Raw genomic sequence first — 16,611 nt, 5'->3', positions numbered from 1 at the left:
TTCATCCTATCTTATTTTAAAAGAAGGAAAAAAAGAGTTGCAAAACACAAAATTCCACCCTTTGATACTCAATTACTAGTTACTTATTAAGATTTCACTGTTACAATGACAACAAAGGTGTGTATATAATACAGGTTATATACATATCCTGACTTTCCCGTCTGGACAGTGAAGTGTAATGGCAGAAAATGTTCAAATTCATTGCCATCCTGCAGACAAAATTAAAGGCATCTCTGTCATCACATGCAGCGTCGTGCAGCACTGCTAGCTAATCTTGGCATATGTTTTAATTTTAAGGGGTGATAACTGTTTGGTGGTAGTTTTGCTTCATAGTCTATTGCCTGCAATCCATGTTGTAGTATCAGTGAGTAAAAGTTTGCTTCGAAGTTACGCGCGTGAATCGGGTACAGGCTGCCCAGGGGGGCTGTGGAGTCGTCTTCTCTGGATATATTCCTATATCTCCAGATATCCCTACACCAGGTCACACCTACCCGTGTGACCTGGTGTAGGGAACCTGCTTTGGCAGGGGGGTTGGACTCGATCTCTTGAGGTCCCTTCCAACCCCTACAATTCTGTGATTTAAGCCTGAAAATACGAAAGCTCTGCAAAGCAGGCAGGCGTAGCTGTAAACGTAAAGAGGCCTCAGTGACTATAAATCAGCAGAGCTCAACTGAAATCAATACAACGCCACAGTTCAGGCTAACACAGGCCCAGTAGAGATGCAGGCCTACTGGTCAGCACTGAGTTCTGCCTGTGGTTGTCTACTAACTGCAAGAAGAAACTGTCCTGGTCTTATTTACTCTAGTTGGCAAATTCCCTCACAACAGACTTAAATTCAGCAGCATATGGGTCAGCAGAGCTTTCTTCTCTGCCCATAACTGCTGGGGCTGGAGCCAGCAGCTGTTGTACAACTAACTGGAAGATTGCTGGCCCAAACATTTGAGGACAGGAAAGGGGAACGGCCTACCAGTTAACATCTATAAAAGAACTTGGAAATCACTGACACAGGCTACCTGCTTACTGCAGAGTAAACTTCCCATTCTGTAGGCTCATTTGATATAAACTTCCTGGTTACATACAAAACCCTTCCTGCAGGACAGACATATTAATACATATACTGCTTAGCCAAGCCCTGCTCAGGGATCTGGGAAATACTTTGGGGGATTGGGATGTAAGAGAAAGAAATAGATAACATGAGCATCCTCCTCAATATGCCTGCCTAGAAAAAAAACATCTGCCTGACATCTGGGCTCCGCCACCCACCATTTATTCCCAGCAGAATTCCTTCTGAAATAACTATGTCTTCCTCAGCTCTTTATTTGTCATTCTCTTCCTAAATACAACCCTGCAAATGTTGCCTTCAGCTCTACGTTCACCTTTGGCATACACCCATGCCATCCTGCTCTCACACAGACCCACCAGCACTCACTGTGAGGCTCAGTGTGGGCACAGCTGCTCCCCCCTGCAGCATGGGCTGCAAAGGGGCTCAGGAGGCCACCAGACCTCCAGCCACTTCCATCGTGGCCACATTCTGATGCAGCTTAGACAGAACCCACACAGTCAGTACACACCGTACCTATACTATTTTCTCACACTTGCATGATGAAGGCATCAACATAAACCCACATCCTGCATCTGGGATAGTTGGTGCCAAACTACTTGCCCCCTGGAATGGCATTTTAAATTACTCAGATCAAACAGCAGCCTGACTAAGCATACTGAGAAAATACTGTATCGTTACCTGGTTTCTTGACAAGTACTGGTAAATATATCATTCTCCACCTTTTCCATCTCCTAGTTTACTCCTTTTGTCAGCAACAGTGACAAAAAAGGCTCTAATTAGATGGTGCTAACCAGGTGGAATGGCATACAATTTATGACCAAGAAATCACTAACTGTTCTCTGAAAACAGGTTGCCTATTTTTCTCACAGAAGCAGGAGATTTATCAATACACAAAAGGATGCAAAATCCAACAGGAAAGGTATAATTACACATCAGGACTATACGTTTTATTATGACACAAATCTAAAAGGATTAGTGGGTGGTAAAAGCACTTCTGGAGGGGTGAACAAATGATATTACTCATAAAGGAAGAACTACACCATTACAAAAACAGAATTAAGAAGACTATAATACGCATAAATGAGATTTTGTGACTTATGGTGGGTAGGGCTCTTTTTTGTTTTGGTAGATTAATTTCTTCATGAGTATTTTTCTAGTTTGTTTGTTTTCAAGGCAAAATGCTGATTAAAAAAAGTCTAGTAGCTCAAATAGTTTTGACATATGACAACTGATTAATTCCACTAGTTTTATCTTTTTCAAACATTTTGATCAGCAATGAAGATTCCAAATACAATTTTCCGTAATAGAAACAAAATAAACCTGCCAAGTAGCACTTATATTTTATTGCAAGACAACAAATAAGAACAGGCCATTCACTTCAACACAAAAATCTTTCCCCTATTCATTTTCCACCGTACAAGAATTTGGGGTCTTTAAATCTAAATGAACTGCTTTAAGCTGAAACATGGAGTTGACTCTTAGAACATTTGTCCATTTGATAATAACCTCAAAGTTTTAAACAAAAAGCAAACTTAGTCCTACATTACTAATGTGCACAGCTACATTTTACTTGTATGACCTCATTCACAAACAAAGCAGCTCATATTTGGGATCTGATAAATAAAATGCAACATTTGATATTTAGTGCATTAATAGAAAAAACCTGTAACTTTACCTATAATCATCCACTAAATTCAATGAAATATTATGGTCTGCATAAAGGCACAGAATTTGCAGTTTCTTAAGACTTCAAGAGCTCTTGTAAGAGCAACAGGACAAATAATGAAATACCTCCCACATCCAACCTTCTGAGCATCACACACCCTGGTGCATTACAGCACTGACAGGTCTCATCATTACTACACTCTACTGCAATAACACACACATGCAAAGAAGTAATTGTAAAATTTCTAGTGTTTTGTCATCTGGATGGGTCATTCTAACCCTTACAGTTTCCCTACAAGAGCAAGCAAATGGAAAACCCAGGAACACACTGTTTAGACAGAGTAAAGAACTGTTAACAGGAGTGTACCACTGTAGGGCTGTGTTAAAAGACTTAAAACAGGACATACAGAAGGAGCAGAGTTATAAGGGGAAACCCTGCAGGTAAGTGACAGGTATGAAAGAGGTCAGCAGAAGAAAATACACCATAAATTAAGGCCCAGAAATCCTATTTCTGAGCATAGCAGTAACAAAAAGCAAAGAAATTTTAGTTTTGGAGATGTTTCATGTTTCACTGCTCTGAAAAATTCAACTCACCCGAGTATGCCCAGTAAGGATCCCCCGAAGCCTTTCGCCTCCGTATCTGCACAGAACTACCATGTCTGTTTTCATGCAGAGAGCCAACATAACCTTCGGTCAGAGCTGGGAAGAGAAAAGCAGGAATCATTAGGAAAGCAGTCTTTACTCCCTAAAGTTTAAACTGCAAAGCTTAAATCTTCACTGAGGAGAGACTACAAAGTTGGCACCGCTTAAAGAAAATAAACAGGCATGCTCCTCACCCATGGAGGCCCAGCACTCAAAGGTGAGTCGGAAAAAGTAGAACTCACCAACGCTTTTATTCTGATCTTACATGTGCCAGTCTAACTTCAGTACTATCCATTAGGATATTCTGACATAGACAAGTGAACTTAAGCCATGATGTGACTGATCTTCCTGAAGCCTCAAGAAGGCCATTAGGAAAACCAGCTACCACACTAACAACTGTAAATCTACACAAAAATGACCAAGATCCCTATAAGGCTATATATGCAAGAGCACGTTATCTTTGCTATCACAGCTTTACTCTAAACCATTTAGAACATCATCATTCAGGAGCGAATGAGTCTCCTCCTCCACATACAGCCTGCAGACCTGAGCCCACAGCACATGGGGTAACAGCCTGAACACGAGCAGGGCTTAAGGAGCATCACCTCACAGGATTCATCCAAGCAAAGCAGACATGCAGCACTGCCTTCCAGCCAGAGCAACGCTGTGTGCGTCAGACAAATATCTAGCATCCTATACCAGTGCCTTCTGACATGAAAGGGAGAGGCCAGCCAAGAAGGAATCCTTGTAAAACTTCATAAGCTAGAAGGAATTAAATTCAGCAACCAAAACATAAAAGAACACATCCTTCACTGAAAACCAGGGATTTTCTTTCACACCCTCCCAAAAACAGCTTTTTTTACTTTAAATACGTAACTTTCATGAGGAAGTGATTTTCTGTTGATGTTGGTTATTTATTTATTTTTATGGGGGAGGTGTGTAGGAAGGAGAGGGTTTGCTTGCAAATTTTGTTCAGTATTTCCATACACTGAATCCAATGCTGTGTGTGACAACACAAATGTCAGTAACGAGTCTATGATAAATTCAACCTTTCTCCAACATCACAGCTGAAAACTTCCAGGCTATAATAAACACACCACCAAAAATGCTTAGATTTCCATACACAGAATGCGAAGAACCAGGTACATACCACATGACTCAATGGCAATTTAAATCCAACTGATCTCAAACCAGTAAGTAACTACTTGAATTATTGAGACTGAAACTTTAGAAAACCGCCCAAAGCATCTCTACCCACACACAGCCACTGAGCTCTGGATTCCCCTTCTACTTCCAGGCCAGCAGAAGCAGATCTTTACCAAATGTCAAGCACTGAAATCTCCAGAAATTTTAAAGCTTCTGGGTGATACACCCTTCAGTGCCACAGCAGCAGAGAACACACTGGGTGCTCTATAGACAACCTACAATCTGCAGCAGGGGTCGTGGATTTCTGCAGGTTCTGGAATGCTGAAATGGTAGGAAGAGCCATGCAATCCCAGGAGAGGCACTGCAGGCTTGCTCGCGTCAATTTCTTCTCTCATGCAAACAAAGGTACTAATCGTGCAATTTATTATAAGCCTCTGATTTGAATGAGTTTTCCAAATTTCTTGGCAACTTTCCAAATGCTAATTCACTCCAGGCTGAACTAGAAATACCAGAACATATGCTACAAGGCCAGAGACCATGAACAGTCAAGGAATGGAACACAGAACTAACCAAGCAGAGTGGCTGCAAAGGCTATCAGAAACACTAGCCCTGTTACTCAAAAAGAGAAAAATCTTGTGTCCTGGGAAAAAATATCTAAGTCCCTCCTTAATGCAGCAGCTGTTTTCTAAGCACGTATACAGCAGCTGTTTTCTAAGCATGCTCTACAACAGAGGAAGCAAATAACTGTGGGTTCACTTCTCCTCCCTACAAAAGCTATGACTCCTGCAGGTAGGAGGAAGATATCACCCTGCCACCTCCAAGGAGGAAGGTGCACCTGTATGCTGTACCATCAAAAGAAAGGAACTCATTCAACTAATCTGCATTTGTTGAAGGGAGAAAAGTTCAAAGTCAGTGCAAAACATCCAAAACTGTAAAGCCCTTTATAATCCTGGCTTACACTAATAAAAAAAAGCCACATGTCAACCATGGGCTATGAATCATACTATTGATCTGCAGTATCCTCTGTGCAGAAAATTAAATTATGCAAATCCAGGCTTTTATGAATGCCTTACTTCAATGTGAAGCTGAACACTTGCTTTAGTCAGCATTTTATTTATACAATTAAAAACCTGACGTTCTGGTGAACATACGCATTTCCAGTTTTCTGCATGTACACAATAGATATGTACATTTATCTATATTCATAAATAGCAAAGGGTCATGTTGCACACAGGTTTAATCCCACCAAAAAGGATGTCACAAAGCAGGAGAGTAGCTCAAGTATTTGTCAAGAGAACTGTGGAAGAGAGCTTGCTGGTTACACTGCTAAACATCTTCTATAGGGCTGAATAAGAAAAAAAGTGGAACACACTGTTTTAAATAAAGCCCTGCAATGATGTTAGGCAGTCCAACATTAATGACAGCAGTCGCCTTACAGGTGGGCAGTAATTCAGCAGCTGTTAGTAATGTAGAGAAGATATAGATTGACTGGATAACTGCAGAAACTCTAGGAAAAGGATGAAAGGTCAAGATCCCTAGCCATGCAGTGAGCTGGGAAGGTAATGGTCCATCTCTGACATAAACTCAACATCTCCTTCCCTGACTGGCTCAGCTCGTCAGCCTGCCTGCAGTATGGCCACACATCCTGCACAGGGCCACGTAAACGAGGAGAAAACACAGCAGGAACAAGCAGCTATTGTTGGCAATATCCCACCCTGATAAGGCCATCAGGAAAAGACAGACTCAGTCTTAAGGAGCTTTTGCTGCTTGGTGTCAGCTGGAGCCAGGGGGCTCTCACAATGGGAGGTGTACAGGACAGAGCATGCAGGAGATCTTCAGATTCATCTGACACCTGGAAAAACTCAATACATTTGTCTGAACCCAAACTCACCCTTCAATTCTACCTTAAACAGATAAAACTTTGGAAGAAAAGCATCAAAGTCAAATTGTTTCAAAAAAAGAAAATGCTTCTTCACATGCAAAACCCATGTTACATCTCAGACCGTTTATACTTTTTTCATGTTTTGGGATGGGGGGGGGTGAGACACCAGGAATGTTCCCTTTGATCAAGACAACCTGACAACAATGAAAAGATACCAGGCATCCAAGCATTGCTGAATCTGCCTCTACTACTGAAACAAATGTACAGCTAAAGGTTTTATTCCAGTCATTAGAGCACATGTATTCATTTCCATGCAACATTCCAATCGCACCCTTTCAGAAGTTACACATGCAAATAATTGACAAACTCAACTTACATCTTTTCCTTCTAATATGAGAACATATTCTGGAAAAAGCACTTAAGAGTTAAGTTATTAACACTCCTCACTGTGGGTTTCCACTAGACTTTCTCAGCTGGGAGACAGTTAACAACTCAGGAACAGAGCAGCCAAGTGATTTCCTGCTCCACTCCCACAGAACTGGAGACTGGAGAACAGCCAGCAATTATATGGGCTGGTCCAGCACGGAGCAAACATGGGGAGGCTCCAATCTTCTGGGAACCCTACAAAAGTGGGGAAGAGGAAATTGGGACAATAGGAGGGGCAGGAACATGCTCTTGGAAGGCTCAAAATGGAGCAGCTAAATTAGAGGGGTTGGGAGGGAAAAATACACACACACAGCAGGAGACAGAGAGAAGGAAAAAAGGAGAGCAGGAGACCTTATCCTGCAAGGTTTGATGTGATACAATGTGCCACAGTGCTGCTGGCAGAGGAGCAAGGAATGCCATAATGTATGGTCTGAGACTTGCAAATACACAGTCGAAAAAAATAAAGGCACCAATCTGACACTCAGATACACAAGCGTGAAATTAAATCCCGAGCAAGTCCTCTGGCTGCTGGTGCAGTGCCGGTGCCCACAAAGCGTGACACCTGCACTCGGTGGGGCTGTGCCACTGCAGCCACTTCAGCAGGGAACAGGGGATCCTTCACAGCTAACATGGAGAAATCTCTTACACACAATTTCATATAATTTTAATCGGTACTGAATGCTACATGATTTTAGATGATGTGCTAAATTAATCAACCCATACTGCATATCTGCAGACAGCAAAGCGATGCAATGCTGGGATAGTCCTTAGCATTCTGATCAGCTTCCCATTCACACTGTCTCCATATATTAAGTTTCCAATAAAAATTATTTGATAAGTGCCCTCAAAGGCATGATTAGGTAATTCCTGCCTGAATACTTTACTTGGTATTCGTAGTTCACATGAATACACAAAATTTTATCCCCAATCTACCTTAAATATAAAGCTATTATGCTATTCACAGAGATTATACCCTGGCCATTAGTGGTATCAAGCCATCAGCTGTGTAAGAAAATCTCCTTAAGATCAATACTTCATTTCTGAATGGTGAAATCATTAGTTATGACAGTAGATTAACTAGAGAGTGTGCGCCATACTCTGATTCCTTTAAGCCTTCTCTGAAGAAAAGGGTTGCACCCAAATACATTTTCAACTGCTCTGATTACAGCAGTGCAGTCAATGGCACACACACAGTCCAAGCTCATGCTCTGACTGTGGGCTACCCTGGCAGCTGAGTCTGCCATAGCCCAAGTCCCTGATGGGGACATGTGGAATGATGTGCTCCATCCTGGTAATGTTGCTGGAAAACGGGAACGTCTTTGGAGAAGGAAACTTGAAATCTAGAGAGCTGTTAACGCTTGAAAGCTCTAAGATAGGGAAGAAAAAATCTTGGTAGCATTTAGCCAAAAAGCACTAAATAATGAGGAATGCCAGCAATTCATTCTTTGTCAACTTGATTCCTACAGCAGAAACTTTTTCAAGAACAAGGGAACTGCTACTTTTTGAAGATAGTACGGCAATGCATTTTAAAAGGGGTGGAGGCACAGGAACATTACCTAAGGGCTTTTCTATCATCCCTGATATGTAGTTTAAGAGATCAGTGAGCCAAGATGCTTGGCCATCTGCAAGCATAAAGCTTCAGGCAAGCAACATGGGGAGAGAGGGGAAAAAAAAAGGAGAACACAACAGTAAAGGTGCTCTTAATCACACTGTGCTAACGAGAGGCAGGTAAGGTGAAGATGCTGCAATGCTACACACTCACACATGCTCTGCCAACAGCAGCCTAGGCTTCCTGGCAGTTTCTTAAAATAATTGCTGTGAAGTAAGCCAGAAGGGGAAAAGAGGGAGGAAAAAAAACAACACATAATTGATACTTTTATAATAGAAAACTCTTCTTTTTGTAAAATTAAAATAAATGATGGTTAGATCCATTTGCCTAGGCTCTAATGTAAAACTTGATAAACAAAACCAGGCTATTTGCCTCAAATATTTTACCACTCTTTATGGAAAATTGATCTGTAAATAATTCAGGCACAGCTAATCCATTTTGATAGTGAATTACTTTTAAAAAGACTTTTCAGGCCTGGTTTCCCGTATTTTTAGGGAGATTATATCTTGCCAAAATGATGAAAGTTAAACAGCATATGGTGGTCAGACAGCAGCAAATTATGCTCTGAATGAGACTTCTTCCTTTGATTCTGATGCAGAGATTTCTTCTGATTATCAGATAAAAGACACGGTCCATTCTCCCATGAACGCATACACAGTCTTCACAAACAGCTTTCCATTAATATGAGAGTTACAACCACGAGTTTCTCATGACTAAGTGAAATAACAGACATCCGAACAGTACATCTGCCAAGCAACGTAGATCCCTTTCCCAGATGATGGCCACCTTTAACTCCTACGTGAGCACAACCTACAGGTCTGTTCTCAAAAGCAACGTGGGACTTCTCACACCATTCATCCTGTAGTTCATGTGCTTCATAGATGTGGGAACAGCACAAACCTAAAACAACAATGTAAATGCAGCTTTTACAGGGGCCAACCAGCAATGCAAAGATTAAAAACAGTGGAGGGAACAATTAACTAGTGAAATTAAAAGCCCTCATCCCAAACACGAATACAGCAGTCACAAGGTGCATTAAACCTTGATAGCCAGTGGATTGTGTAATGTATTTTGCATTACTCCAACATAACAATACAACATCAATCTCAAAGCATTATAACTGATGTAGATAAGCAAGAGAAAATGGATTTTCAGTGCAGTCTTACACTGCAAGGGATGGAGTTTAAGGGTGACAGAAAAAGTCTCCTACTCAAGATGTCTAAGCCAAACCAGACCAATCACACCGGTGACACTCACAGAGCCAGCACCTCCCTGGGAACAGCAAATCCAAGTGCCTCCAGTTGTAGCCAGATCACACAGTCCTTCCTCAGCCTTACAGCAAAGCTCATTAGCAAGGCAGCCACACAACTTCAAGTTGTATCACCAATGCCCTGGTTAGAGGGCTCAGAAAAAGAAGCTTGGGAGGCCAGTAAGAGACAGATGCTGCTGGCTGATTAGTGAGGGCTTGGTTTGGGATTTTCTGGGCATCATCTACGCAAGACATAACAGGGCTGGTGAACTGGGACCACTGATGTCCAGTTTCATCTCAAGACAAAAACAAAGTTAAACCAGCTGCAACACCGCCCCTTCCAGGAGGATGGTGCACCACAGCAGTCTCCGCCAGAGGGTTTGCAGAATATCCTTAGCTGGAAACTTCTCAGAACACAGTACATGAGCTCACGTTTACCAACACATAACACATCAGGTTAAAATACAACAGTACACTGTCTCTTTGCCAGAGAAGATGCAAAAACACTGAGCAGAAAACACAGCCCAGATAACTGGGCACGTCTGGGATGGGGGGCTGCATGGGGCACAATGTGAGCAGTATGTGGCACTGGCAGCTGGGGACTCTAGCTTTGGAACCACTCATCCCACATCACTGAGAACCAAAACTGTCTGAGGAAAATTTGTCCTACTGAACTGTTCCCTGATGCTTCCTTGCATGTAGAGATGGAGTGTATTTCTAAGACACAGTTCTTCAAACAGACTGATATCACATGTATCTAATTTGAAATACCTTAAGTAAGGCTAATGGACATTACATCCTGAAAACTGGACTCCTTTTAAACACTTCTGATTTGAGTAGTTGGACAAAAATAATTGTGAGCACCTGGCAACTTTAACCTTGAGAACTTTTGGCCTGTGCATCCCGTACAGTCCCTCTGATTTCTGTTAACCATCGTTATCTGCGTTTCTTAAAAGGAGGAATCCTCATCCTCGTTCATCACCTTTCCAAATGGCGCTTCACAGCAGTTATGTCACCTCTGAATTGTATTCATAACAATGCATTAGGCATACAGAAATAAAAATTCACAATGTAGGCTCTTAAGCAAGGCTGACCTGCACAGGAAAGCTGATGTTCTCTGACTGAATCACAGCAGATAGGAGGGAGAGGACAAACTCAGAGCTCCTATACCTAGGACAGCAGGGTCACACTGAAGCAGGACAACAATAAATCAGATATCAGGGCAAAGTAACTGTTCACAGTCAGCTCCAGTGACTCCATGCTGCTTCCCCAAGGGCAAAAGCTTGGAGCCAGCTGGAGCCCAGGGGTAGCTGCATGTCCTTGAGCAGGAGGGACACAAGTCTGCCAGCACAGACACACCGAGAAGGGGCCAGCTGGGTCTTATTACTCCCAGCACAATTTATCTGGAAAACATGAGCCTTACATATATAATGGTGACCTGTTTGTAGGCTCAATTAACAATGGTAAAAGGTGGGGCCTTATTTCACTTCTTCCTCTACTGCAAATGCATAAACCTTGAGTGTTTTACAACAGAAAACATCGTGGCAGGAAGCACCTGTCTCACTCATTCTCCCATAATTAGGGGCTGCAGCACACAGCATTAGAAGAACAACCTCTGAACAGCAAATAAATGTGACCTTAATGGAGCATTTTGTAGCTTCACTTCCTTGTTTAACGCAGAATGACACCAATTTTCTCATCACTAAAGCTAGCAATGCTCCCAAAAACACACAAACTTATACAGTATTGCTAGTTTCAACTCTCAGCTCAGGAAACAACTGTATCCACTGCTGGTACTTGTCTTAGAAAGGCCTTTTGTTTTGAAAACATATCCCCAGAAGTCACACACCAAGAAGTATTCTGAAAAAATAAGACAAAATATTCAAAATAAGCACAGACACGGTGCTGCAGCCTCAACAGGCACTCACACTTCTCCACAGGTAGCCTACAGCCCCATTTCCTCATCATCCCATTAAAACCACAAAGGTGTTACAGCGCAGACAAGCACTCATTTAATCATCTCTGCTTTCACTACTCTGACCACTGATACAAGATTACCAACTGTAATCCCAGAACACTTCAAATAGTATCCTCTGCCCCATCCCTTCTAGCATTTAAATAAGGGCAATCCAACTAAGTACACGGGATATTAAAAGCCTGCTAGCTCAGAACATGTTCTTGCATAAAACAGTGCCAGATCTGTCCTGGTGGAGAGCACAGCACAGCCCCCTGTCTGAGGCTGCCCACCAAACTCACCTGCCCCAGCACTGTGGAAGCAGCAAGCTCTGTGCTCACTCAGCACACTACACAGAGCAATACTCATTTCACTCACACTGGGAAAGGCGAGGCACTTTATGAAGCCAACAGAGCTGCTCCCACTGCATGGCTCAAGATCAAACCTGCCCCATTATAAAGTCTTCAGAGACAGGGGCTCTGTCAGCTAATAAAAATCCCTCATTCTTTATACAAAATGATTTTTTTAACCCGTGTCCTTTGGCCCATTTAACAATTTATTGACTGTGTGAAATAATGTGAGGCCACATCAATCTCTTCCTGGTTATTTGGTTCAGGCTCTCAAATTAATGCAGAAGGTGGAAAGCTCAATAAAGAACTATTTAAGAAAAGAAAGGAGAAACACTCTAGTCCCAGTGTGAGACGTCTCCCTCTCAGTTTGCAGTCAGGTCTTACCACCCAGGGCTGTGCAATCTCCTGGAGGAAAGATGGAAGGGCAGAAACGAGCACGTTCCCCTGGATTGAGCAGAAATAATTTTAGATTTGTATCACTCTGCACTGAAACAGATCTGCAGCACTCAGGTAGCCAGATTTAGTGCCTCCAGCATGTGACAGCAATTCCAGCCAGATCCACAGAAATTATTTTAGGATCAAACTGAAACTGAGTTGAGCCAAGCAAACAACCATCCATATTTATTTGTGTGAAAATGTATTTATTTTGTAGATCATAAGCCAAATTAGAGTCATTGGGGTTTTTTTTTTTTCTTTTCATGGTGACAACTTGCATCACATAGAGATTCCATCACAAAGCATTTTATCCACATTTATTTCCTAAAGTACAAATCTCAAGTGGAAACTGAGATAAATGGAGATTTTTGCACTGACTGAGCAAGCTCCCAGTCAGGGATATATGCCCCAAAAACAGGACCTGCCATTTTGAGAACTTTCTCATTTTCGCTTTGAATAAAGTGGATTCTTTGGAAGAAAGAGGCTACAAATGCTACAGAGCTGGTCTGTGAAACAGCTCAAGCATCCATATTTACTTGGCAGTTCAGCACTCATGTTTCACCCAGACAAGAAGTTTTCTGGAAGTTTCCCAGCAGGAAGGTCTGGTGCTGCTTTGTGTCCAAAACTAATACTTGGTTCCTTGGTCATTTGTCCCCAGAGAATGCAGCAATGATCTCAACAGAAAACCCCAAACTACTGAGAGCAGGAGTACTAAGCCCTTGGCAGCAAGAGCAGAAAAGCAGTAACTGTGCTCAGATAAGAATTGCTAGCAATGATGCACACTTCATAATCATACAGAGACAGCACACAGCACAGTCTGAAAAGACAAGTGGTCACTTCTTCCCTACGCAACACCAGTACAGCCATCTGGAGGACAATGCAAATGCCATGCTCAGTAAACATAAATGATGCTAAATCAAAAGAAGGGTAAGCAAGCAAAAAATGCCTCAAAAATATTCAACTATCCGGCAAGCTCAGCGAAATGGGCTGATGTGAGATGTTCTACAGAAGATAGATGTAAGGCAATGCAGTTGGGGAGAAATAATAATCAGTGCAGGAATGAAGTGAGAGACTGCTGTTTAGAAAGCAGTAATGCAGAAAGACTTGAGCATTAGGGTGGATAATGAATTAGATGAAAGTTCATGCTGCAATACCACTGCAGAAAAAGGCAATTGCTATCCTGGGGTACATGCACAGAGATACTGGAAGCAATAACTCAGATTTAGACAGTCTTTGGCAAGACTGTCACTGCAGTGCCACATGCTGTTTAAGGCCCATTACTCAAAAAAAAAAAAAAAGAAAGTTTCCTTTTTTTTTTTTTTCCCCAACCAAAATCTAAAGGCAGTGGTCACAGAGGACAGGGGATGAATCACAGCAGCTTCGATACCAGCCCTAAGCCCCAGTGCTGGTGGCACGGACAGCACAGCTAAGGCCCTGACTGGCCTTGCCTTGGTTCAGGCTTGTACCCTCCTGCATCCTGAATGCACCACTCCCCACCTCTTTGTCTCATACAGGAATTTTCATAACAAGCCTCCTAAGAGTGAGGTTTTAGAGCTTGTAGAAGTATTGACCTTCAGGCAAGAAGTGCTCTCACAGCACAAGAGAAAAAGAGGAGGAGGTGAAGAGCCTCATAAGGAACAAAGGGATGCTTTCGCATTGGGGTGGGCCCAGCAGGAACTCTACCTTTGAACCGAGAGACAGCTGAAAGGGAGATGCTCAGTTTGCACAAGGTTTGGCAACACCACATGCTTCACTTGTATGTCAGCAGAGATCACAGCAGCAAGAGGCACACAGCATCCCCAGCCGCTTCCAGCAGGTCTCATCATGCCAAGCCAACATGGAAAGCAGCTCTATCAAGGGCAGAAGAAAGCTAGAAAGCTGCACACTCAGCATCCCCTCAAAGAGCAATTCTCAGGAAGGCTCGGGCACAGAACTCACTCTCCTCCTACACAAGCCAACTCTGCAGCATTCCCTAGCTTCTAGTGTCACTAATCCTATGGTTATTACAAGCATTTAAATTATTAAAGTGTACAAGAAAGGCACTGTGCCTATGGAAGACCACTTCAGCAAGCAGTTCACAGCCTGACAAACATAATTGTTTTTAAGGATGGTAAGAACTCTCATGATGACTTCAGCCAAACTGCAAAGTAAATTTGTTGACTGCTGCAGGTTTCTCACTTCCCAGGCAGAATGGGTTAGCCATTTAATTACAACACAATGTAATGTGTAGTCTCCACTTGACTCAGCCCCAGAATGGTTCTCTCTACCCACAGGAAGCTTAACTGCTCAAGACAGTAGCTCCCCCCATGTAAGTTAACTCCAAAGCACCTGTGCTTCACAGCTGCTATTTCCATATTTTATCCTTCTTTTATGCTTTCATTGTGAACAGTAACAATATCTGTTCTCATATAGCTGGTATCAGCGTTAAAAACAAATTCATCCTTTTATACAGTGCTTGAAAGAACATTGCCAGAAAGAAATCTATGTCCCAGTTTGTCCACAAAAAGTAGATATTAATAACACAACAGGCATTCAGTCTTACCCTAAACATTTTAAAAATACATTACAATAAGGAAGTGACTTTTTAAATAACCAATGCATTAAACATTGACAGCACATCAGCCCTTGTTCTGTGACAGCACCGGTTCTATTCATTACAGGGATCTGCAAAGCTGCATCTTACCACTACAGAGAACTTCCATCAATACTGCACAGGCTATCAAAAGTGAGTTTTCCTTGGGGAAAAAAAAAGCTCAATATTAAATATGCTTTTATTGTTATCCTTCTTGACATTTTGCATATAACGTGACAGTCTTTGCTAGAGAAATCAGAAGACTATGCCATAAGAAAAACCCCAAGTATTCATCTGTCATTTTTAACCCCAGAATCTTATTTTGTAAACAAGAAACTCAAAGCAATCAGTTCCAGTCAGGCTTTTCAGCTTTAGATTTAAATCCTTTCATGACTTCTTCAAAAAACACGGATCAAAATTTCAGGGGGAACAGAGGGGCACGGTGAATGAGGACTCCAAACATCGTCGTTTTCTCTGATGAACAATCTGATCAATCTGATGCATGACAAAGAGGCAGCTATTTACTGAAGCTACTTGCCAACTGACAAACAAATCCAATTTGACCACAGGACTTTAAATAGATACAAAATAAGTTAGCAACGATTAGCAAAATATTATCTGCTGTATGCGATTAGATTTAAAGCAGCAGGAAAATAAAGACCAATACTGAAACAACGTAAAGCCATTTGGCAGCTGATTTTAGCCACGTTAACACAGCAGGTACATACAAAGACCATCTTTGCCTCCACAGAGTACATCCCTCATTACTGCACTGCTCTGAAATAAAGTAAAAGATACAAACAAGAGATAAGAAGTTAGCTTAAACACATCTGTAATACCAAGGAACTGCCAGCAGCTTAGCTTCCAGCTATAGCCATTATCCTTTTAAGATGGATATGGAGAACTACTATGACTTATGGATACAAGGACCTACTAAGATTTAGCAAGTCCAAAACAAACCACACAAAGATCTACAGAAATCCCCACAAACAATCACTGCCGCTGGAAAGAGCCCAAACATTGCTCAAATCAAATGCTGTGGAAAGAGCGGCAAGACCCCTACGGGTCATGTGGGCTGAAGTCCTCAGAAAGGCCAGCAGCTCACCCTTCCCCAAAGGAACAGGAGCTGTGAAGGCTTTCCCCGTCTCAAGCCCAACAGAACAGCCCAAGACATAGACTACTGCACTTAGGGCCAGGGACTGCCAAGTTGTCACCGAGTACTCTTCACAAATGTGATGGCACTGATTACTTTCCTTTCTTATCAGTAATAACCCCTCCAATTTTAAATAATATCACTAATAAAAAAAGAGCAGGAGGCCACTTCTGCAATTTTCAGCCACTCCACTGCAGCAGAGCTGTGTTAAAGTTCATATGATCCAAGCCCCAAATTAATTTAGAGACACTTCATTTGCAAATCTTAAGTGTAAATTTACCGCAGCACGTTAAGCAACAAGAAATCAATAACTATTGGTTATTTTCTGTATGGGCAGGAAAAGGAAAAAAAGGTGTTTTTCAGGTCACTGTGTTACAAGATTCAACACATCAAGCTGGGAGGAAAAGAATGCTTGAAAAAGCTCCACGTTCTTAACTGCCATTGAGATCCAATGCAGCTGAGATT

The 16,611-nt window shown here is 42.1% G+C and overlaps 1 protein-coding gene across 1 annotated transcript in view; it reads right to left on the bottom strand.

Moving 5' to 3' along the window:
* The window catches only part of PTPRG (protein tyrosine phosphatase receptor type G), a 375,335-nt gene that overhangs the window by 287,839 nt on the left and 70,885 nt on the right, over positions 1–16,611 (bottom strand). Inside the window, exon 2 of the mRNA XM_065749431.1 lies at positions 3,323–3,427. Coding sequence (XP_065605503.1) covers positions 3,323–3,427 — 105 coding nt within the window. The remainder of the gene's footprint in view (positions 1–3,322; positions 3,428–16,611) is intronic.

The sequence above is a fragment of the Cyrtonyx montezumae genome, unplaced genomic scaffold (assembly GCF_038088225.1).
Source record: "Cyrtonyx montezumae isolate F1298 unplaced genomic scaffold, pur_monq_1.0 scaffold_6, whole genome shotgun sequence".
NCBI lineage: Eukaryota > Metazoa > Chordata > Aves > Galliformes > Odontophoridae > Cyrtonyx > Cyrtonyx montezumae.
This window is presented reverse-complemented; position numbering and strand designations above follow the sequence as displayed.